General features: G+C 37.2%; 1 protein-coding gene across 4 annotated transcripts in view; it reads left to right on the plus strand.

The window, feature by feature from the left end:
- Positions 1-26191, plus strand: part of NPAS3 (neuronal PAS domain protein 3) — an 857631-nt gene that overhangs the window by 602044 nt on the left and 229396 nt on the right. For all 4 annotated transcript variants that reach the window (XM_063090950.1, XM_063090951.1, XM_063090954.1 and 1 more), the window contains one exon: positions 13583-13672. In XM_063090950.1, coding sequence (XP_062947020.1) covers positions 13583-13672 — 90 coding nt within the window. The remainder of the gene's footprint in view (positions 1-13582; positions 13673-26191) is intronic.

The following is a 26191-nucleotide window of genomic DNA, read 5'->3' on the forward strand; positions in this document are numbered from 1 at the left end:
CACCATTCATATTGAGTCCTTTTCTTGCTCGTGCATTTAGTGTCACATATAACTAATTTAATTTAACTGCCTTTGGAGTATCCTACTTCTTTCAAGTGTGTTTTTCACCTGTAAACAGGTAAAACCCACTCTTATTAGCATACACTCTTCCTAAATCAGTGTCCCAAGTCAAATAATAGTCATTGTGGGTACCATTTATTTATATACCTGCTATATGATGGCACTTTAACATGCATTAACTCTAATCAGCTAAATCATCTAATGCACAACTCTATTGGGTAGAATAATGTGTGTAAGTATTATTCTTTACATTTTCACATGTGAAAACAGCAAAATTGAAAAATCAGAATTCAAACTCAGGTCTATTTGGGTCCAAAGCTCATGTGTTATTTTACCTTACACCTTGCTTCCTCTTAAAAAGTTTGAAGTATTCTCATTTCAAAGCCGGGTGTGAAACTTGTTCAGCTGTGGCCACACAGGCTCCTTAGCTTCACTGAAGGAACTGAAGAGACAAGGCCATAATTGTCATCTTCTCTATCATAGTCTCAAATTTTAGAATCCCTCTGAATCTGACCAGGGACTCTCTGACATGTTGAGGACACCTTGGGTGGAATTAACAGTTGTCACTCCGTAGTGCCAGGTCTTTGAGCCATGAGGTAAGGCCTCTGGCGGGATATCCCCTTTGCTGAGCATTATATAGAACAGAAGCAAGTCCCTCCCTGGCAAAAGCTTCAGAATGTGCCCTTTAGCAGTGATTGCAGCCGAGGCAACCTGCTCTCAGAAGTAGTTCATCTGCCTGATGCATCTCTTCTTCCTTCCTCAATCCCCTTCTTTTTGGGGTTCATATAAGGCTCTCTGACTTTGGAAGGCTCCTCTCCCATACCTCTTAACAAGGCCAGGAGTTCATTCCTATAGCTTAGATACCCCTACCCCTTTTCTGGTGCCTAACCTAGGACTAGGAAAATAGCTAGATTTATGTGTGTGTGTGTTAACCCTGGAAGGATCCCAGGCAGGGATATGAAAGGACCAGTTCTCTTTAAACCACTTCAGCTACTTCCTGTGCCAGCAATTCTGTTGTCAACTGACCTGTGCAGAAAAGTGGTGGGAATGGTCCTAATGTTTCAGCCCATGTCCTCTAACACTCAAATACCCCCTCTTCCAGGCATCACTCTGTATAGCTACATGTTTAAGCCTATATATCCTCTTGAGTAATCCATTCACACTTCCTAGTATATCATCAGGGGGATTAGTGATATGTTCCTTTCAAGAACTTGCTGGATAACTTCCTATATTCACCATTCTGTTGTGTGTGTTCCAGTAAACCAAAAGATTTCAGCCCTGAAGAAGCAAGCAGAAATGATTCACAGCAGATCCTGTAGGTTTTACTCTGTGTAGTAAGCTATTTGGGATAAGGATTTTTATCTTGTTCAATATGATGGTTTTATATAATGCCATGTTATATGAAAATTTTAATTGTGATAACACAGTTCAGTGTGTTCAGGGGGTCTAATGTAAGGAAGAATTGCCTTTGGGAAAGCTGCAAGGGGATGGGTTTCTGTTGATCATTGCCTGTGAGGATGTGTTACTTTTATCTTGCTGAACTTATGGGAAGAGCTAGACTTGCTGCATTATAGACTATTGAGGCTATTGCTAGTCATCATTACACTGTATCTGCCTCAGTAGCTCATGTGGGATTAAAAATATTGATGAACTGCGGAGACCTGTGTCAACGTATAGTACATTAGACCTACCTAGTAGGTCATGTCCGTGTGCTGTTTAAGAAAAGGCATTATAATATTGGCCAACACTTTCATGAAAGGTGCTTGTCATGGCAGGAAAGAACCAGGAAATGGATAAACAAATCTGGTGGAGAGGAGCAGCAAATGTTCTAAGCAAGTGAGACCACCTGTAACAAGAGCAGAGGGAAGGAGCATACAGAAAATGATAGAGGCTTAAGGTTGTGTTTGTAAAACCCTTCATATATTTTTTATTTGCTTTGGGATAAAAGTCTTCCATTAGGGCTCAGAGGCCAATTTGAGTCTTTAGAGGCTCAGTCCTTTAGGGGAAGTCACTCTGCAGCCTGTGAAGCATTTAAGTAGAAATTAAAGTAGGTCATCCTATTACTAAGGAGAAGCCCCCAAGCAAGACAATAAAACAAATCTTACTTGGTGGAAAAGGTCAAGGCTAGAATGAACAAATCTCATTGGAGGCAAAAAGAATCTATTCCCAATATTCAACCATACAAAACTTATACTAGCCTACACAATTAAGAACCATTCTTGGTCTTCAGAATTTGGCAGTAATCATCACACACTCATGAGTCAGATATATAAATGTACTCAGAGTTGTTTTTCTGCCCAGGATTACATAAAAACACATTCAGAGCAGGATTTCTGGGAACAGTGGCTGTGAAGTATGGTTAATACATACCACCACCACACTGTCTTTGCAGCCGTCACTACTTCTTTCACTAAATGGTTGGATGCAAAAGGAGAAAGGAGAAGAGCAAAAGAAAAGGAAATAAAATTTTAGAAAATGAAAAGGAAGCTGAAATGAGAACGCAAAAGTGACATAGAAACTGTCAATCATGAACCTAAACCCTGTGGTTTCCAAGGTGATTTCATCTGACGTTGCACTTCCTCACTTTTTTCAGGGTACCGTCATTCATGGGGGAGACTGATATTTATTTAGAATCTAAGGAACAGTTGTAATGGGAATTCATTCCTAAATTATTGGGACTTCGCCAAAAATATTGATTCTGCAAGTTTGAGCAAGAGAGTTTGTGTGGAAGATACAGGCAGAAAATTTCTTAATTGTGAGGTTGACCATCTTGTAGTATTGTGATTTTAGACAGCTAAGATGAATACTACTCTAGTAATGAAAATAAGTATTAGTTTATGTGCCTGGCTCTGAAAAGAAACCAGGCAGAGGGCCAACCAAAATTCAGGCATGGAACTTAATCAGCATTTCCCCCTTTATACCACTGTTGTTGGTAATTTGGATGCCTTTGATGTGGAAAAGTTGAGACAAACTAAATAGGAGGTAACAGTTGTGGCCAAAGGTATAGGTGTATATGGTTGAGGTCACTGTAAATTCTGTGGACTAACTATAATTTTAATAAGTCTAACAGCCATTGAGAGGTGGACTGTCATTCATCAAACTCATTGAAAGGTGGAATATGTCCATTTTCAAGTTATTTTTGTTCTAACATATATTTAGTTATTTAAGACAAAAGAGTAAGTAAATGGATCATTTTGCATATTAGAATTAGACAGATTATTGATTCAAGGTTTCAAGTGAGTGAATTATCAATATGGCCAACTGCAGATTTCTTTTGGAATTACTGTGGATTGGCACATCGGTGTATTTGAATAGATCATGCATAACCTAGATCACTGGTACAGAAAATCCTTTGTATGACGTATAATGTTATGACTGTCATACAACTTAAGTTAACCACATGATCCTAAGTCACTAAAGACATTTTATCTAGTGATTACTCAGGTGTGTTAGATGATAAGGGCTCTGTAGCAAAAGTAGATATAAGGTGTCCCATGGCAACCTATGCCAAATAGCCCAAGACGGTACGAACAATAGGTCTGACCTGCCCAGCATGCTAGCACTTGCGCTACTTAGGAAAAAGCAGAATATCAAGGTCTGCTATTCTTTGGCAGGTGTCTGAGATACCAGTTACCAGCCTCTGACTTCGCTAAAGAACCTAGAAAAGAAGAAAATCACATGTGATGATAGCACTCCAGGACAGGAAAAAAAGGGAGAGCTATGTCTGGGTGAAAAATTTTGACTCCTCTTTCTGCCCTGGGAAATTTACATGGTGGCATTATTAGCTCTAAGAAAAGATCCATCCCTGTTTCGTAATTATAAGAGCATATCTGAGAACCTTTTGACTATATTTTCTATAACCAAGTGTCCAGGCATCTCAAAATTTATAGAACAAATCTGTTTCTGAAAAAATTGACCATTTAGTGACAATTAATGTATTGATAGTTTGCTTTTTGACAGGCACAATCCATTACTCTAGTAAAACCTTTGACTTCAAGACAGTATGGAAGTGTACCTTTTCAAATTTTATTAAACAAATTTGAGCACCTATTTTCAGGGAAACATAATAATCCCAATGATTATTTGACATATCAGTCAAATGGTTTAAACATAAAATATTTGAGTCTGTCATTTTTGCTACCTGATATGGTGAGTAGAAAGGCATGGAGATGGTAAGCCCAGCAATTTTAGATACATTCTTTGTTTTAAGTCACCTTAACATGCCTGATTTTACGTTCATTGTAGTCATTTTAGACTTTATCTTTGTATTTCAGTTACTTGTACTTAGCTTTTTTTATAGACAACTTCAGTCCCATGATTCCTATTAAAACTTATTAAGATTTTGGTGAAAACATCTTTTGATCCTGGAAATTCAAATAATAAAGTGGCAGTTCCTCTTCAGTAATAGCATTGAATTCTCTTCTGGTCAGGATAGTCGTTAAAGTAGAATTGGAAAGAGGAAGGAAACTCCAGTCTCATTTTTCATATTTAAAAACAAAAAAGCAAAAGATTCACTTTAGTAAGTTAATGGAAAATACTAGAATTTAATTTTAATGTTGACATCTCACAAAATTACAAAACCGAAAACCCCATACAACAGCCCAGTCCTTTCATTCTGTTCCTGGATTGGAGCAGAGAAGAAGCCAGGATCAATACAGTCATTCAGCACTGTTTTTAATTGTATAAATTTAGACGGTCATTTAACATACACCTAGCAAATTTGGTTCTAGTAAATTTTACCTGCTGAATTGCTCTTCTTTGAAGGATGCCATCTAGAGCTTCTCTGATGAAGATTTCTTGTGACATCAGTTGTTATGCTTTGGATATATGCAAGAGTGTTAGCAAACCGTAAAAATCCATAATCTCTTTCACTTCACATGTGTCAGGTGGGTAGGCCTGTAGGGAAAAAGCATTTCCTTGGAGTTCTGAATAGGATGAGGGCTCTGTGAACATGCAGTGTATGCTGGTCCTTTTCACCTAGACTCAGCGGCTAACTGTGACATGAAAGTAGAAGGTCGGCAAAGCAGCCGAGAGCCATAGTGAGCAGCAAAACAAGTTGTTTATCCTGAGATCATTCAGAACTGGGTTCCATTCCATCAGAATAACTGATTTTCCAATAAATGTGTACCTCTGCTTCATATGAAGCTAAATTCTGGGGCTAAAGCAGTGAAGCAACATAGCCTCCAAGCATTTGGATGCACAGAAAACCAATATAAAGATTTCAATATTATAAAATGTAGGACCCAGAAGAGGTGCAATTACTTGCAAAAGATTTCAAAAACAAGTCTGAGCATTGTCGATTTCAGGAACTAAATGCTACTTTCTATTACAGGTCCATCATATTTATGGCTTTATGGTGGTGTAATAAAAATTAATTATTAATTATGTGAATGATATATAAAATAAAGAGCAGAGGGCCTAGTTACAATGATTTCCTGAAATTAACATAGAAGGTTTTCATGGCCCAAGCATCCCCAACCAGAATTTCTAAATTACATTTGTAACAATCAATTTCTTTCAGTACAATTTTTCTTATGCTTTTTCCCTAGAGATACAAATAAAATGTTCCTAGAAATGAAAGTCACATGAATGCACCAGATTAATAATTGAGGTCTCTAAATGGTCTTTTAATATGCTAAATTCATTACAGGGTTCTTTAATCATTGTTACTACCCCCAACACAAACTCCTTACCTAAAGGAATACATGTACAAAGCATTTATTATTTTCTCTTAAGAGCCTGTTTTTAGTTACCCACTACCCAGTAAAACAGGTTTATATCCTAATCAGCCATAACAGAAACATCAATATGAGTTTACCTATCAACATCAAGGATGTCCTTTCAGGTAAACAAGGATGTACTTTCAGATAAATAAAACTTTAAAATAAATTTCTGTAAAGTCTATCTTATTCTCACATTGACTTCTATATAAAATGGTGTATATACTACCAGAGAGGAGAAAAAACAAACCTGAAAATCTGAAACAAAAACTCTGGGGCAGGAAATGGGGTCAGTGTTCTGGCTAGCGTGTGTGTGGTCAAGTCTTATGCCAGCTACCTGTTGGGAGGTAGGGTTCTCCTAAGAAGTATTTATGAACTCTGGTGTCCCCTATTCATTTCTGGGCACTAGAATCTTCTGCCAAAGTATGGGCATTTCTTCAAGGTCTGGTGCTCTTTTGACTGCACATTTACAAACTCCAGCTATTCATGCCTTTTTCCGAATTAAAACCAGCAGAGTAGAAGTATGGAGCTGGGTGATAGCCCCATAGACAGGAGTCCCCTCTATGAATTCAGGGTATCCTAAGCCAGAAACTGCCTTTGCTTTGGAGCTTTTTGTTTTATAAAGTTAATTTTTAACTTTGCTGTTTTCTTAGTCTCAGATCCTGCAGATGAATTTTTTTTTAAGAAAGCAACTTGTGAATTGGGACCTTTGTGAACCTCAGGCTGTTCTGGGCCTGATGCATAGTTAAGCACTCAACAGGTGTTTTCTAAATACAAGGAGCTTGAGAGTTGCTTACGTTGAAGGAAGCAAAGATATCATGCTGCTATGTTGGTGTGTGAAACAACTAAAATACCCAGCAGGTGGTCTGAGCAGCAGGAGGAAAAGCAGTCAAAGGATCCTTTTTTCTTAGCTCTACTACATGTTGGCTGTGTGACATCAGGCGATATACTTAATTTCTCTGTGCCTTGGTTTCCTCATCTGTAAAGTGTGATTAAGTAATCCCTATCTCACATGTGAACTATATAATTTTCCTTAAAAAAGTTAGTTTCCTTCCCTCTTCCTTGATGAATATTGAGTAAGCCGAGAATTGCTTATGACATTCTATAATGTAATATAATGATAAATGTAATAAATATTATATATAGTATATTTGATACGTAATAATATATAATATATGAGTAAAATGAAGACCACTCCCTACTTTCCAGTTGTCTGTAATGTACAGGATATCAAATAAACAATTGTTCTTTATTCTTTTCTTTCTGTTGTTTTGTTTAATGCCAACAACTTGAAAGAGAGCTCTGAATTCCAAGGGAGAGATGTACAGTAAGGAATTAGCCCCTGGATTCTGAAAAGCCTACCTTTCAGCAAATTAATATATCACTTATGCAAAAAGGAAATGTTTTAACATTCCAATGAATATTTGTGCCTTAGAATAACTAGTGGGAATCCTCTCCTGGAGGCAAAAGGAGCTTGTGAGCAGCACATGGTCACTTGTACCTCAAGTGGAGCCCCAGTTCCCCGAGGACAAGCCACAGAAAATGTGAGGTCTGTGTGCTGCCCCTGGTGGCGCAGAGGCATGTGTTATTCCACCAGATGCCACACACTGTCTTTATACCAGAGCCTGTTGTCCATTTGGCTGAATGTTCAAATCAAGAAATCTACATCCCTTAAGGCTGGATGTAAGGCTTGAACTAGTATCCCAGAGAAAAAAGGTCAGCACTTTGATACACAGCTCCCACAAAAATAGAATTTTAATGAGCAGAAGCAAACCTGATCTCCTTGCTCAGAAAGCAGGTGTCTTTGTTCTTTTCATGTTTTAACATTTCACTAGCTCAACATCTTCCCTTTTATTCTGGTACCTCTCCTCTAAGAACTGAAGAGAAACTGTGCCTCTTTGAACTGTTTTCTCACCTAAGATGTTTGGATTAACGTGTTTTAGGAAACTCTTAGGAAAGGTGTTTCAAGGCATCACAGTTTGTTATTCTGGAATTCTTTTTTAGTGGCAAAGTAGGCAAATTTGATTTAACTATTCCAGTTTGGTGTTGTGACTGGGGAACATGTGGTTTTTGGTACATGACGATATGAACCTATGCTATTCTTCGTGTTGTTGACTGATGAGGGAGGCGAGGGAAGAGACAGAAGCTCTGAGATATCCTTAAGAGTTAAATAAAATCCCAAGCCTTTGAAGTATGCTTTTATCCACTTTGAGAAAATATACTTGACTTAGATTCCTATTTCTGAAAATAAGAATTTTGTTTCTGCACAGTGCTGGATTGTTAAAAGTCAGATTGCAAAGATAAAATTTGGGAATCTTTTTCTTCCCTATAAATAGATACATGTGGGCACTTTTGGGCACAGTCCAGGTTCTCCTTAAAGTTGCTGGGAGTCCACATGTGTGTGCCTGAGCAGTATAGCATCACCTCCCGAGTGCAATCAGAGAGCAATATGGCATTTTAATGAGCTCTATCAAAGTATGATCGTATCCAAAGGCCAAAAAATTTAAGAAATATTTTACTTCTTTCTAACTCTTTTAAATGCTGCCAAAACAGGGCAGAAAATAGGTATAGGAACCCCTTCCTCATTCTCCAGCCTAGGTTTCTTTTTTTTTTTTTTTTCCCTGACCAGTAAGGGGATCGCAACCCCTGGCACGGTGTTGTCTGCACAACGCTCAGCCAGTAAGTGCACCAGCCATCCCTCTATAGGATCCGAACCCGCGGCCTTGGCCTCGGCGCTACTAGCGCCACACTCCCCAAGTGAGCCACGGGGCTGGCCCAGCCCAGGCTTCTTACATGGTTCAAGGGCAGACCCACTTAATCCTGATGCTACTCCATTGCTCAGGTAACAGAGGCAATTTTCTCACAGAGCCTCTCTTCTTAACAGCCAAACCATTTTAGCAGTTATAAATACTCGTCTCTAATGCCTGATAAGCATAGTGCTCAAATTCAGGCTCTGCTTTTGTCCTAACAGAATTATGTCATAATAGTTGAAGAACTCTGGGTTCAGAGGGAAAGTAGAATGTGTCAGAGACTGTACTCTATCACAGATGGGTATTTCCTCTGCAGTCTGAGCCTGAATTAGAACAACATCACAGATGCATGGCACATTGGACAAGGAGCACATGCATGCATTTAAATCATGTATAGCTTACTTTTTTACTGATGTAATTGTGAAATATGTTCTTTTTGCATTCATAATTGGGGGGTGGAACAGATGGTGAAGACTTAGTTTAAAATAATCTGTCATTAAAATAACCTAGCCTACTGGTAATTCTTCTCTCTAACTAGAGTTAGGTCATAGGAAAAGAGTTTGGGATGATTTTTTTCCCCTTTAGCACTGGAATGTAGAAGAAAGAACCACTAATTTCAGAGTGGTTGTATACTCAGGAATTGTCCCTATAAGGGCACTATAGCAAGATTTCACTCTGTGAAATTTGGCTGCAGTGTAATAAGCATAAAAAGGAAAGCAGAGACAAAACTCCTTTGACAAATATAAATCCATTTAGCACAATGCATTAAACATTAGTGCACCTTCAATCATGAAGCTATAGTTAGTTTCATACCCTGCAAGGAAATAACCTCATCATTTGACAAATATCATTAGAGGCATTCAGCTTTTGGGGTTAAGAAACTGTGCCTTACACTTTATATGTTATACTGATGTCAAGGGATATAAACTGTAATTACAGGCATTATTATTCAGAGATGCAGTAGCTCCTGACTTCTCTTTCCAAGCTGCACTCCTTGCGTGTGTACCTCATAGACTTACTGGGATGTGACAAAGGAAATCTCCTATCAGCCCTGTCTGGATGGCAAAGAACTGTTTTCAGTAATAAGAAAACTGTCTTGATAAATCAGATGCTTGCATGTCTTTAAAATATCTGTTTTACTGTTTCTTCTAAGATTTTGTTCTCCATCTGCTTTGAGGAAAGCAGATAGATTTCAGCATGGCTTTAAAATAAATCTTTTCGAGGAGGGACTAGCATTAACATTTGTGTAGATTCTTTTTCATCTTAATCCAACCTTAGTTAATAATCAGAAAATTCTACATCGTGGGTAAGGGGATGTAATTAACCCTTTGACCCCAGAATCTTAATTGGTGCCTGTTGAAAACAGTGGGCAGTTAAAAAAAAAATTTTTTTTTAAGTAGCCTGCAGTGATTGAACAGCACAGTATATAATAGCTTTCATGATTCAAAATTTTCAAAAATTCCATGGAACTTTCAGATTAATCACATTTGGTTCCCAAGACTCACTGATTGAATGTTTCTTTCCTCCTCCCACCTTTTTAAATTGAGACACCCAAATTGAACCAACATTGATGCTACTCTTCAAACTTTCCTAAGCAGCAAAATACAGCTAACTGTAAACAGGTATGACTCTGAATCAGCAGGTAAAACCTATTGAAGAGTGACCTTGCCATGTACTTCAGGCCCGATTTCATATCCCGTTCTTTATTTGAAAGGTGATCAAGCCTGACTTATGGATGTTCATCTCAGACTACAGATGTAATTGACCAAAATGATAAGCATAAAAGTGAAGAATGTGGTTAATTAACCATTTTTTAAACTTGTGTAATAACTAACAACTAATCTGACTAGTTGTTTTTCCTCCTACCAAATTGGCTATTTTTAATTGAATTGACTGGATATCTTTGTGTCATGTAGACATAGACTCATTTTAATCTCACCAGGAAATTGGAACATGTGTCAAAGCCTCTGTTTTTGCCAAACAAAACTGGCCAGTTCTTAGATCACTGCTGCTTAATAGCATCAGATGTTTAGCCTCCAGATATTCCTTTTCCCTGCTATGGTGCCCAAACTTCCTCTAATATTTTAGTAAGTATATGATATCTGATAATGAGAAGGTAAAGGATATGTGTAAATGATAAATAACACATTTATTCAGGAGTAGCTCTGGAGGACTATAAAAGAATTCAGGAGATATCCCAGGCTCTATTAGAAATCTGTGGCATCTGAATTTACAAATCATATAGTAGCTCCATAAACAGGACTCTTTGAGAAAATAATTTCCGTCCCTGTTAGTCACTATGGCATGTGTGATATAAGGGAAAGTGATCATTGGGCTTGGAGGTAGAACTGGATTTAATGCGTCTAATTGAGCAGTCGTTAGGTAGTGGCTAGACAAAGATAAATAAGACATCACACCACTGTTGAGAGATTCAGTCTAGTTGGGAGTTAATAAGCCAACCAGGACCACACAATGTCATAAATGCTTTAATACTGTTATGGGCGTACAGAAGATTTAATCCTGGCTCTGCCACTAGCTGGCTATCTGATCTTGTCCAGCCATTAGTCTCTCTGTGCCTCAGTTTCCTCACCTGTGAAATGAGGATTTAGGCTACAGGAGATTATCTCTATTTCAGCTCCATCAGCCCTTTCTTCTGTTCCCAACCAGCCTTCTAATTGTCACTGGTCTCCATAGAAGTTCACCTGTGATCTCTCTCTGTGTTGTCACTCTAATGTGACAGTGGCATATTAAGATATGAGAAGATGTTTTACACAGTTCTCTGTGATTGTATACCAGGCCATGACTATTAGGTTGAATGGAAAACCTAACAAATCCCTTTTCTCCAAGAGGCAAGTCAAAAGGGAAAGGGTCCTAATCCTCATGAGTCATCCTCAGGGGACATCTTGTTTGAAGTAAAGCCATGTTGAAATGAGAACCTTCATAAACTTGTAGGATGGAAACTTCTCTCCCTTTGTGCTGGTTCAAAGTGAGTTTCCACTATACTACACTCTACACTTAAAAGGTTATATCTGACAAGGCTCTGGAGGGTTTGGCAGTTTTGTCAAAGGTAAGGAGCCCAGTTTATTAGACAGTATTTTGTTCCCCATAGAAGGTTCCAGGGGAAATAGTACCAAGCAAAGGTGACCAGGTGACCTCTTATGGAAGTGACTTAGGAACTCTCTTGTCATCCCATTTCCCCTTTGTCTCTTACCCCTAGTGATAGTATTCTATCATTTGAACAAATCATTTAAAAACATGTGATGTTTAAGAAGTCATAGGCTACCTCAATATAAATATTTTAACTTCAGAAGGGCTGTAAATATTTATCTTTTCATTAATTTACACATATCAATTAGATAAGCTTTATTTGAGTGGAAGGCAGTATAGTTGAACCTGACTGTCAGGGTTCAAATCCAAACTCCAAACTAGGCTTGTTGCTTTACTTTGCTAAGCCTAAATTTCCTTGTACATAAAATGTGAATAATAATATAATTACTTCATATGGTACTTGGGAAAATATTAAAAGATAATACCTGTGAACTGCTTAGCCATATCACTTAATAAATGTAAGTGGTTATTATTGAGCTATCTTAACTAAAAACCTTATCTATCATGTAATTTGCCCTTTTGTGGAACAATATAATGTTACTTTTGACTGGTTTTCAGAACCCACTAAATCAGAGGAGGGGGGTGGGGCACCCACAGTTTCTGACCAATGGAGGTGGGGGTGAGGCAGTGAAAACAAATCAGAAAACACCGAAATCAAAATTTCATTTGTACATATAAATAGATATACACATATATGCGCATATACATATATACCTATATACATAAATACATGTAATTTGTATACACATACATATTTCCCCCCCAAAATCAGTATTTTAGGAGACTGAAATTATTGCTGCGATTTCAAGGGGTACATATTTGTAGCTGAATTTTATACACTTCTACTTTTCTATATTTTAAATATTATGTCATTTATTTAGTGTTTCCACATACGTTGTGCCCATTGTGGGTTTCCTGGATTTGCACATTTATAGCCTCTGTTAATGCCACTTTCCACATACGTTGTGCCCATTGTGGGTTTCCTGGATTTGCACATTTATAGCCTCTGTTAATGCCACTATTCTTTAGAACTTATTTTCCTGTGCAAGCAGCATTTGTATAATCTACCATGTTAAAAATAAACCGAAACAAAAGACGTGAGGATGATGAGAGTATAAAACGCACTCGGATTGCAAGGATTTGAAACAAACTTATTCTCAATTGGAGTGTTACATTACAGTTGGAGTCCGTGATGATTTACACCATTTATCAAACTGAAAATGCAACCCTCCATTTGGAGAGTAGGCTGAGGTTCCAGGAGTTACAGATGATATGTAGCATCCTTTTTTCTTTCTTTCTTCTTTTGTTTCCATTTCAAAAGTGATGATAGAAACTAAATCTGTCACTATAAAACTTTAATATCATTTTACAAAACAGTATTACAGTTTGTAAGATTTCAGCCCATAAACATTCAACCACAATGTATTGACTTTTTCTATTTGTTCTAATACAATAGGCACTGGGAGTAAGGAAGGCACAGTCCTTTATTAATTAGCAAGTTATTGATGTCCATACTAGTTCAAGTGGTGACTTTGTCTTCATATAGGAACCCTTTTTCCTTTTGTTTCATTACAATTTCCATTCCTATTCATCTATTTAATGGAGAATCTTGCTGATTTAATCACAGTAACCACTGAATCCAAAAAAATGAAGGCAGCATCTCATAAAATCAGCATGACTTTATTTTATACATGAATGTAACATATCTTGATCAAAATGACAAAAACATAAGGAAGTCCCTGAAATAAAGGAAAGCGTGTAGTCTTAATTCAGGACTTTAATTTATTCTGTATAATGCAATACTAGATGATCTTAGGACTCTTGTTAAAAGTGAAGAAAACATGGTCTTAAATTCAATGTATTACTTTGTATCAGTCGCCTTCTTAATTAAATCTCCATTATATATATTTATTAACCTACTTATATGTTTATTTTTTCCCACAGTCTCTGGATGGCTTTGTATTTGCACTAAATCAAGAAGGAAAATTTTTGTACATTTCCGAAACAGTCTCCATCTACCTAGGCCTCTCCCAAGTAAGTAAAACAATTTAGATTCTCGGTGGCAACTGTGAAGACTCCTTCAGCCTCATGCTTTTCCTTCTTCAAGGCATATTCTGTTTAGCATGAATTATCCAATTTTTATGTAATGGCTCTACCCAAGTCTTCTCTCAAAGTCAGTGAGACAGAAACCTATGTGTCAGTGTTGAACGTTTGGAATAAACTTGGGCTGAAAAACTTTAGTCCCCCTCCCTGCCCCTAAGGATCATTATTAATTTATTGAGAACAAATGAAGTTCTTCCCTTGGTTGTTTTGAACTTTGAAACCTCTGTGCCCGGTAGGAAAGGGACACACTAATAGCGCTTCCCTTGTGTCCTATTACTGGATGTTTATGGAGTACCCTGCATTATCCTGGGAGCTGACACAATGGCAGGAGTCATTTGGAGTCAAGAAATACTGAAAGAGACCATTAAAATGTGTTGCAGAGAGGGTTCCAGCAAGGATATATTTTACTACCTTGGCAAGTGCTTCCTAATGCCAAAAGATGATTTCACAAGATAGCCTTTTATTATTTTATTAATTACTCACACATGTTTGACAGTGGGGAAAAGAAAAGAAGATGGAGGCTGATGGGTCCAGGGACAAAATCCCGGATGTCAGTTCTCGATATTCCCCTGGAACACAAAAACTTCAGTTCCATTGGATCCCAGGACATGGGCTGTATCTACTGAGTGCCAAAAGATCCGGAAGAAAAGTTTGCAATTCAGCTAATTATCCAGAAGTTTTCTCCATAAAAATGCTGAACATCTGAATATCTGTGCCCATACAGCTGATTGGCTGAGTTTGACCCCTTTCATCTGGTGGTTTGGCATGAGGAAGCACAGCCTCAGTGGGAGGGATTTTGTGTGTGATGATGTTGGATAATTCAGTGGCCCCTTGGAGCAAAGATGGAGATAAGATTTGTCTATCTCCTCTTAAACAGGACCTCCCACTCATCACTTATAAACGTCGGCCCAGCTCTAAGGAGACAGCCAGTGTGGTTGGCACATTTTGGCTGTTACTGAGTCTGCTGGGTAATAGCTAAATCAAGAAAGACATTGAGAAATAATAGAGATATCTGGCATTTGAAAAGGGTTGGAGGAGGAGGAGAAACACTGACAAATTTGACTATTTACTATTGAGAATCCAAACAAGGGTCTGATTTGCAGACACTTCCTTGAAGAACAGGCATGCTATTGGCTTTAGTGTATAGAGTCATTCTATTTTATGTGGACTCTAGCAAACCAAATGATAGAAACTGAGCTGTTGTTAACTCAGTATTAGTATTCTTGTATCTCATAGAAATCTCTGGTTTTGTAATAGCCTTTAATAGACTTTAAGCCTTGTCTCAATCTGTTTGGGACCTAGTATTGAAAATCTCCAATTTTGAAATCGATGCACCACTGTGTTAATACTGTATAGAATTGGAAATGCCACTGTTTGTTGTTCTGCAGTGCCCATATTCATCTGTTTTATGTAGAGTAACCAACAAAGTTTAATAAGCCAGTAAAGAAGAAGGACGAATAATTAGTTTAAGCAGGTAAATGCTAATTAGGGAACTCCTGAAAAGCATCCATTGTATACTAGCTCAAAACACATTTTACAGCCCTGGTTAGTGGTGTAATCCAAATTCTGTCAAGGCAACTGCATTTTCTGTAATTGAGATGTGTATGTTTGCTTTGCATAACAGATGGCTCTGTATGCTTAGACTGATAGCTAGGAAAATAATAATTGCATTATTCTGGCCAAAAGAATATTAGCTCTTGGGTTTTGGCCATTTCAGTCAGTCCTCCTGCCAGCACAGCATATGCACATATATGGATTGGATTTTCAAGGAAATTGATGCATCTGGAATAGTGTGGCCATCTGAATTATCATCTGTTCAAGAAAAATTTGGCTTTAACCCTGTGCTGGTTTCTCCTTAAAAGCAGTCTATTTCACCGTGTCTGTACTGTAGCATTAAGTCAATCTTTTTCTAAAATCTGCAACAAATAATTGGTGTTTCTGCAAAATAAAGCAGGTATGTAGACATGGCACAGTATCTGGCAACTGTGCAGTTAGTCGCTGCCTTTATATGTGATGGGTTTTAAAGTGTGTACCAACAGTCTACATTTTGACTTGCCCAGGAGGCAGACTCTGCCATGATGCGCTGCTGCCTTCTCCTGTGGTAGATGTGTTCTCAGATGGCAGAAATGGTCAAACACACAGGGAGAGGCTATGAGATATAAGACAGAGGTCTTCATTTAGCAGCATTACGCAACTGAAATGATGAAGGGTGAATGAATACAAAGTGATTTTTGCGTATACCATCTTATATACTTAGAGTTCAAAACTAAAGTTTAAGCATAGTTCTGAGTTACCATCATAATAATCTAACAGAACAGTATATTTTTAAATGCCCAAAGGATGAAGGAAAAAAAATCTGTGCAAAAACTTTGGAAAAGAGTTTCCAATCCAGTTAAGGTTCTAAGTTTTAACAGGGAAATTGAGGTCTCTGAGACATGGCCCTTCCCAAGTTTCTTCAATGTCCTTTTTCAGTTGTGAGGATTGTGGTGTAGTCAAGGTTGACATACAAAGTAAATATATTTTAAGTTATTCTATTAAGCATTTGCTCTTTTACAAATACACACACATGTGTGCACACACACACACGCCCTTAATTAAATTCAAACCAAATGCTTTGCTTGTGTTTTACAACTTTGGCTAAGTGGTTATTCCATCAAATTCTAGACAGTGATATGAAGTTTATAAAGTTATGGTCCCTCTTTTTCTTTTTAAATAGTTTTGTTAAATAGACAGCATGTAACTGTATCATCAAAGACTTATCCAGTGAAATCATTGAGGAATACTGTGAACATGTCAGTTTGTTGGTCAGAGCATAGCTATGTCTGCATTTTTAACTTTTGTGAGATTCCTTCCTCAATTATATTTTCTTACAATATGTAAATAGATACAGTGGCTTTAAAATGGCTTATGCTAGGCCGAGCCCATGGCACACTCGTCACAAAAAAGACAAAAAAAAAAAAAAAAAAAAATGGCTTATGCTCAGGAGAGTATTAGGATTCCTTTTCGGCTTATGAGAAAACTGAGTAGGGAAACTTCTATTGAGCTCTGTTGTATAGCAGGGGTATAGAGACAGCCAGAGTGAACTTAATCATTTATACTCCATTTCGTGTAACAGCTCATGGGGTCTAAGGCATGTGCCTGCCAGTCGTTCTCTTTAAAGTATACCCACATTGTTGTGGTGACGGGAATGAAGTGAACGATGATGATACCTAAAGTTTCTCAGCAGCCCTTTTGACTTTGCCAGAAATAAATATGTATGTATATTAGATATGAGGCGTCTTCAAAAAATTCATGGAAAGACTCGTATCTTTTAATTTCATTTTTCCATGAATTTTTTTAAGACCACTCATATCTATAGTGTGTATATATATATATATATTTAACTTAACATCCAAGAAGTGGTTTGAGGCTGTAGAAGTATGCAGCATTGACTTGCTTTCCTGGGTAAAAATGATTCCCACTTACTGACTATGAGGAAGAGGGAATCATTTTTACCCAGGAAAGCAAGTGACTAAAGGAAGATCGCCACATGCAGATGCTAAGTTTGGTTTGCATAGAGATGAAATGACTTCTTATACCTGGTTATGGCATTCAGAGTTGTTGTAGACAACTCTGTTCTGTAGCTATAGTGGAACAGGCAGAAATATAAATGATGAAAAAAAAACAGAATGGGTTCACTAACACTGAAAATGCAGCAACAATATCTAACCAACTTTTATGAAATCTCTTCCAAAATATAAGGGACTTAATCACCAGAGAATCCAAAAGAGAATTCATATGATAAATGAAAAGCATTTCTAGTTGACACAGGATTTAAAGTTTATAGAAATATTTATTTATTGGCCAATACCTTCCTCTTTCCACAAGGGATTTGAAATAGCTTACATAAACATATACAATAAAAATAATGTCAAAATAGATCAAGGGAGTAAGGAAAAAAAGAAACAAAAGCAGTTAATCTATTACCAGTAGGAGAATACAAAAAGAGGCTGATAAGAAGGGTAAAAATGGTCTAATAAAGCTTCAGAATTAGTTGTGTGCTTCCTGGCAACCAAGGCAAAAAGGGACATACAGTTAACCATAAAAAATAAGGGAGCATTGCTTTTTATAGAAAGCAAAGTTTTTCTGGCACTGAAATCTGAAAATTAATCTCACTTTTAATTTTATAGAGACTAACATGTAGGTTATGATGTATTGATTTGCTTCCATTGCAGTCCACATTCACAAACACAATCCACGTATCAAACACAAACACACATATTACAAATATCAGAAGCAGGCAGAAGCCTGTGTCCCCCCCGCCCACCCCAGCTATGGGTATGCCAAAGACCATTTTGAGAGTGATGTTCTGTTCTGGTCTCCAGGCCTCACAATAGCATTGGCTAGTTTGGTGGTTTCCATGTTTTCAAATCTGCTTTCCATCCATACTCAAATCCTGCATTTTCTTCTGAATCCTCATGAGAAATTCCACATTATAGTTGCCAGAGGTAGAGGACATGGTTCTTAGTTAATTAGAGGATAGAAATGGACTCATATCTTCTGAAAACATTTTTCCTTGAAAGTGAGGTAAGAGATGATGATTTTGATGCACACCTACACCAAAAAAAATTAAAAAGTTTCCATGTCAACACAGAATGCTGTTTACAATAAAATGGTATCTAGAGCGAAGTAGGAAATTAACACATTTTTATGGTTATGATATCATTAGAAAATCCCCTACATGCCAGCTAAAGCCTCTCCTGAAATGTGTTCTAATCACCCCCCACTACCTTCAGTGCCCAGCATGCAAATAATGAGTCACTTTCCTTCTTCGCACCAAGTGCCCACCCTCATATAAGATATTTCCTGGCTATTATAAGCTAACCAGAAGATAGCTGCAGACAAGGTTACAAATTGGCTTGATTCAAGGCAGGCTGCTGAAAGGGGCAAGGTGGCTGCAGATATAATAAGAGCTAATAGAGGTGAAGGTGAAAAGGGGTAAATGGTTGTTTAAAATTTGGTCCTTCTTTAAAAGCCATGCAGGTATATTTACTGTAAGCTCCTTTCCCCATCCTGTTGTTCATCTCCATATTTTAGATTTCTCTGCATTTGTTGTATAGAATGGCAAATAAAATTACAGCTACAGCACACAAGTACAAGGTCAAATAAATGACAGAGCTCAGTCTATTTGTGAAGCCATTCTGAAAGGGAACCATGGTGCCAAATGTGGTTTATTTGAATAATAAAGAAGAATTAGATTCCCCTGATAACTTGGCTGAGGGCCAATAAATCACTGGAGGTTAAAGATGCTTTGCAACTGCCATGTATTTCTTTTGCTTTTCCAAAGTGCAAGCCTCAACTCTTCCATTCTATGTTTTCAATGCAAATCAAGTTGGGGTTAGTATGTGGTTAATATTCTCGCCTCTGTTCTTGTAAAAGATATATATATTTCTTTAGCGGGGTGGGAAAAAAATTAGCTTTCCTTGCAAATTATTACTCTTCTTTGGCATCATCATTTTTTTGGAATATAAAGATAAAAAAGGTATTATTTTAACACAGAAGAAGGCTTACAATGATGGGCCAAGTGTTAACATTTTTGCAATTGGTGTCCTAAATTTGTGCAATGCTAGGATAATTGGGGTTCCTTTAACAAATGAATGCAAATTTTGTTTAGTATCCCCCCTTTATAAAGTCTTACAAGTAGGCCATATCTTAATTTTTAAAAAAGAAGAAAAATGTATAATTTTCTGTAGCTTGTGTCACCCCCCACCCCCCACCCACCACTACCACCAGCAAGTCTGCATTTTTCTTCTGTGCTAATCATAAAAAGTTCATCACTTCTGGATGTAACAAAGAAAAATGCCCTTTTGAATGTGGAAGCTCTGAGGGTTTGGAGACTATTGAGAAAATATAAGTATCAAAATAATTCAGAAACAGTACAAGGCACAGTGGCACATTATCAATTTACAACATTTAAATTGATAAATGCTTGGTGGTGAAGGCCTACAAGGGCACTTTGAAAAGCAAATAGCGACCTGGTGAAGAAATTGATTTTTCCCCCCCGAAAATGACTGCATGATGCATCATTTGACTGCATGCTGTCCGAGTGCTTGACAGAGATAATCTCAGCAATCCCACGGGTGACCTTATCGTTCTCACCAGGGCAACTTTGTCTACGTTCTGACTTTGTGCATGTCAAGGTTCCTCCTGGCAGGATCCTTGGGGGAAAAAGTTCCTCTGTTCGATCCAGATATTGAACTGCTCCCTCTTCCCCCTTTTTCTTCCACCCCACCCTCACAAATAGGCAAACACGCCTCTTTATTTCATCCATAATTATGAATGAGCCAGCCAGAAGAATACAGCTCTGTGCTCTGTATCTTTGTTGAAGCCCTTGTTACCTTTTAGTTTGTATAATTCTTAGGTGATAACCTATATTGGCAGGAACCTTTTTATCAGAAAGAGTAGAAAAATTTCCTAATATTCTCCTATAGCGCCTTGCTGTATAAGCAGAATGGAAAAATCTAACCAGTTTCTTTCTTCTCTTACTTTCAGGTTTTTTCCCCTCCCCTATAATCTTTACACAGAAACCTTCTGAAACTGTCTCAATTCATATGTTAGTTTCTAATTATATTGTTCTCTTACCTTCCGGGTATTCTAAGTATTTCTCTTACAACTTTAAAATTATGCAACGATGACTTACAGCTAAGTAGCACATCACCTCGTGCTATTTGGCTTTGAATCCCAGTGGCAGCCTCTTTGCAGAGATTTGATGTAATCCATGAGACTTCTTCAGGACCACTGGTGTTTGAAAAGTATTTTTCTTCCAGGGAGGAATAATCGACCATTTTTTTATGCTTAAAATTTTTCTGTTGGGGTGTGTGTGTGTGTGTTTGTTGATGGGTAATCTTCCTGCCATACAGCTTCTTGTTGATAATTACAATTCTTGATTAGCCACTTCTTAAAGCAGCAAGTACCCTGCCTGGTTAGGCACCCTGGAGCTACAGTTCCCATTGCCTATGACACCCTCAGTTCACCATATTCAACCCCTTTTACCTCCTTCTTTCATCCACAACATTAATTCTGAGTGAACAAGACGTGCTTCCTTGCTTTTGACAAGATTTGCTGCAGTCTCATGCGACAAAAACCCAACACTCATTCCAGATTCAGAAAGTAGGATTTATAACAGCATTTTAATTTAATGTTGGATGTCGAACATATAAAGAGATCACAGTAGTACTAGAGCTGAAAATTGATGCCTTTTTTATTAGTGTCCTCTCAGAAGTGGGTGAGACGCTGTTTGTGCAATGGAGCACAGAGCAGCACAGTCAGATGAATGAGGATATGCTATCTGCAAGGAATCATATTTCAAGCCACTGTCGGCCTCTATTGATGTGCTCAGAGTTGAAAGGTTATGCTAGTAAATGCCATCCGAATTTCCAGCATTAGAAATCGGTAGAATAATCTGCTGGCTGTCACTTCATGCTCAGCCTAAATGCACTACATGAGGATGTTTTACTTATTTTTAACTCCAAATTAATTTATTACTGATGCATTTCTTTCTCTCTTCCATGCTTTCATCAGTCCCCAAATGGGACTGATTTTTAACAGGCATTCAGAGTACACCAATATCTGTGAATGAAAATGAAAGAAAAGTGCATCATCATTAATGAGAATCATGTTATTCTTATTTATTCCTTTGAACATATTTTACCAAGCAGTGAGGCTAAAACACAGGAAGTCTGTGCAAAAGGGGCTTTTCTTGTTAGACTGAATCTAATTTTCTTGTTAGACTGAGTCCAATTCAAGATAGACTCTCCATTTTCAAATGGAAACCTTCTACATTGTTTCTTAATTCCTGGAGATAAAGTGAGCAAGAGAAAAAAAGATGGAGTGTTCTTCATTTTATGGATCAGGAAATCTAAAAGTCAGGAAAAAAATATTTTTTAAGAAGCTAGCTTGTGTTACTTGTGTAGATAAAACGGTATTTTCAGATTCATTTCTGAAGTAAAACACTGAGCAAAAGTAAGATTAAGAAAATTTAGTCATCATTCTGAATCTGTAATTTATTCATTTTTAAATAATGAAATGGTGTTTTTCTGAATTAACCCATGTATTATTCATGCAGGGATTGGCAATATAATGTCCCTGGTTTTCTAGAAAGATTTCTTTGCCGGACAAGCAGTATTTTCTATATGGTATTAATTTAATGGCTTATTGTATTATGCAAAGTTAGAAAGTAAAGATAATTTCTGTCCATAATGTGGTGCTTATATAGACAATATATGCAAAATAATTCCCTACACCTAAGCCAACTATCCTTTCTCAGTTAGCGTGGACCCTATTAGAATGATGAGTGAATAGAAACTGCTCACACAAAGAATAAGAAATAACTTGACCTTTTGGGAAAGAGGTCATAAAATCGTTAAATTCATGTGAAATCCAAATTTCATTTCTACACACACACATTCAATCTATATTGAGTTTTAGCTTTTACATAAGACGACATGGTCTTCATGACAGGAGTAACATGACAATGATTTCAGTGATAATTTCAGTTGGAGTATAATAAGGAAATAGACTTTAGGTTTTTGCATAAGTTCTAGACCTAAGCTGATAACCTGAAAATTGATGCCAGTTTTAGACAACAAATGCCCTATGGCTTTTTATCTTTCTTATCCCTACTCCTTCCTTTGGATGACAGTCTAAAGATCTAATCTCTTTTTCTTAAAATTGTCATTTTTAAGGATACTGATAGCAGTTGTTTCAATGATTTAAAGTATCTTTTGATGTATATTTGTGTAAATACATGTCTATTCACATGCCTATATGTATATGTAAATGTATACAATTGGTTTCTTTCTGATTTGGTTTTCATGCCTAGTGCATTTTTGTCTACTGATATAAATAATTTCCAAAATGATTCACTAAAACAGAAAACCAGGTTTTCCTTTGGGTGTCTCCTCCTCCTGTCAGCCTCCTACAGCTGCAAATTTACCACATTCAATAATAAGACAAAAACTTTCTCTGATTCTATTGATTTTTAATGCTGGCAAATTAAATCTATTACTTTCAATAACTATGCAAACTTTCTGAGAGCAAGAGAATGTGTGCAGAAAGTTTTCCCTGGGAAAGAAAAAAGTGGTCTGAGATGGAAGTTTTCAGGGAAATTGAAAGCCTTTGGCAGAGGTAACACAGAATATCTGTGGGCCAGGTGTGGCATTTGGTAAATCTCAGAAGTATGTCAGCAATACAGCATTTGGATGTCAGATAAAGAATCATAGATGCTGATTAGTTTTCATTTAGGTTTTGGAGAAGCGAGCTTTATATTAAGAAACCCCCTCCCTTTTGGCTTTCTCTTTCTAATGGAAGCATTGTTTTAGAACCACAGGCAATCTCTTTTAGCATTGCTTTGCCGGGGAAACAATAGAAAATTGGCTCTCAATTGGGAAAGAGCTAAGGTTTTAAGGGTTATCATTCTGGTCTTGACTTTCAGGTGTTTGTTCCTACTGTACTTTATTAGGTGCTTTATATGGTTAACCAAAGTCCTAATTGTTAGACTTGATATTTATTAGGCTCTTACAAAGCATTTGCACAAAATGTGCTTGGCTATATATAGAGGAGACAAAGAGAAATGTTTTGAAAATAGAACGGTAGTGAGAGCTCAGATCTGGTTCTTTCCCATGAAATGCATAGGCCTGCTTTGTTTTAAGAAGTGTTAAGGCTAGCAAAACATGACTAAATAAAAAATTATTTGTATTACAAAGTATTCCATTAAGTAGTGAGTTTCTTTCTTGCCTTTAAATGTCTATACAGACAATCATTAGCTAATTGACGAAATCAAAAGGTGGCGAGGGAAAAGGACAGAAGCACAAAAATTAAAGTGTTCAGAGGCATTCCATTATAAGATCAGTCAGAAATGACAATGGAAAATGAGATTCTGTTGGCAGACACTTTTTAAAAAGCAAGCAGGCCTCACCTCTCCTAGTAAGCCTAGGGATCTCCTTAGCCTTGGTAGTCAAGTGTAATGGGAATATTATTTGCAACTTGGTCATGTGGAAGAGGGAAACACGATCAGACTATTCACTCTAGTTGTCCAGGATCACTTCAAAGTGCTGTGCAGCATAGGTTTTGCATGCTTGTGATGTCCTGTCTACACATCTGTGTGAATTAGAAAAGTCTGCACATCCCTGAGGTCAGAAGATGCAAATTCGAGGAAAATAAGAAGTGAGACTAGGAAACAATTCCCTGAAATAATAATAATAAAAATTGTTTCCAGTTCATTAGTTAAAATTGATGTTGCAGGGTTTGCAAAGACCGAGAAAGGACCATGCCATTTCACTACATTTCAAAACCTTTTCACTTGAGCAGACAAGTAAATCATGTAATTACTGGGACTCATTCAGCTCTTTAGTAAAAACACCGCTTGCAACCTTGGGTGTAGCATACACTGAAATTAGAAGACTTGAACTGAAGGTATTTCTAAAATGTCACAACTGCTCCGTGACACTAGATGATATGTTTATCCATTCATTATCACCAAGAACACCTGGGGCGGTGCTCAGGAAATCAGATAGTGCCTTTTAAAATAATTATAAAAGAAGCATAGATTAGCAAGCTGAGGGGAAAACAGACAATCCTGAATCATGATGTTACTAATTTTGAACTGTTTAGGGGCATCAGCTTGCAAGTCACAACAGTGTAATAACTGACTGCAACTGTCAGCAGTACTGAGGAGCAAGAGTGCCAAGTATGACTGTTTCTAAAAAGCAAATGTTTCCTGGAGATGAAATCCACGCATTCATTTTCTGTTTATAAAATTAAGATACTCTGATGATGGTGTTTCCTATTGTCAGTTTCTGGCTGGATCCTTTTGTCTCTAGACATTCAGTCTTTGGAAAAGCAGGAGAAAGAGCTCTGGACTGGAATATAGGAGACCCGGTTCTGGTCTCACCTCTGGGACTAATCAAGCAAGTGACCTTGCAGCAGCCTGAATCTTAATTTTTGTTAAGTGTAAAATGAAGGGGTGATTTCTCAGGCTCCATCTTCTTTAAAATGTGTGCTCTCTGCAATACATCCAACACTGGACAGTTTTTCAGAAGCACTGGGGCAGGGTGGGGGAGGGGAGCCTGGAAGAAGTAGGCTATTTTATTTTTAACCTTCAAAGGAATTTAGTTGAGCAGATGCTACCCTGAACTAGTCAGAGTAAAAAGAAATGATATGGCTTTTAAAGGGCACATCTAGCATATCTACTAGGGTAAAGTAATTCTGGCAATGCTTCAAAGGATATAACTTTTGATGGTAAAGTAGGTAGGCTATGGAATGAAATCACATATGGCAGGCTGTCAAAGTCTCCTACACTTTCAGTACATTTATATAAGTGCAAATGGAGACTGCTTAGATGGAGTCCCTAGCAATTTCCTGCTAAGACTTCCTTCAGATTATCTGATATTATTTGACTAAATTATCTCTGTAGAACTGAAGACAACTTTTATGATCAAATATTTTGAAATTAGTTTTCCTTGTTGGCAGATTATCTGAAATATGAATTGCTCTTGTTTGAGCACTCGAAATTGAAAGGCTTTTGGTAATAGCAATTATATAAAAACAAGGGTACTGAAGTGCTATATATCATGCTGAAAGGGATATGTTTATAGGTCAGTGGTGTCAATAACTGTAGTTCTTGCAGATGCCTCATCGTTACCCTTTTATTCTGGGCTAATGCAAAGGACAGACTGACTTTCTTTTTAATGAGGAGTATTTCATTTTCAAGAATAAATACTGATTTCTTTGACTCTAGACATTTAAACGTAGTCAATTCATATTTATTACATTTCCTAAACATTTCGGAGGTAGTATCAGGATATAAAAAGTGGGATATACATTGAAAATGTATAAAATTCTAAGTAATTCTGAGGTACTATTATCTGATGATTGACTTGTACGTTCCTGATTACTTCTCTAAGTAGTGTTTCTATCACTCTGGAGACCTTATCTGTTCATATTTAGACCCTCACAATTAGCAATAACTATAACATTTATTAAGCCCTTACTATGTACTAGGCACTATTCTAAGAACTTTACTTCAATTAAAGCTTATAATTCTTGTTTTTTGTTTTTTTTTTTTTCCCATGGATGCTGACTTTCTTTTTTTTTTTTTTTAATTTTATTTTGTCGATATACATTGTAGCTGATTATTGCTCCCCATCACCAAAACCTCCCTCCCTTCTCCCTCCCCCCCTCCCCCCCAACAATGTCCTTTCTGTTTGCTTGTTGTATCAACTTCAAATAATTGTGGTTGTTATATCTTCTTCCCCCCCCCCCCGGTTTGTGTGTGTGTGTGTGTATGTGTGTGTGAATTTATATATTAATTTTTAGCTTCCTCCAATAAGTGAGAACATGTGGTATTTCTCTTTCTGTGCCTGACTTGTTTCACTTAATATAATTCTCTCGAGGTCCATCCATGTTGTTGCA

Source organism: Cynocephalus volans, chromosome 3, assembly GCF_027409185.1.
Source record: "Cynocephalus volans isolate mCynVol1 chromosome 3, mCynVol1.pri, whole genome shotgun sequence".
Taxonomy (NCBI): domain Eukaryota; kingdom Metazoa; phylum Chordata; class Mammalia; order Dermoptera; family Cynocephalidae; genus Cynocephalus; species Cynocephalus volans.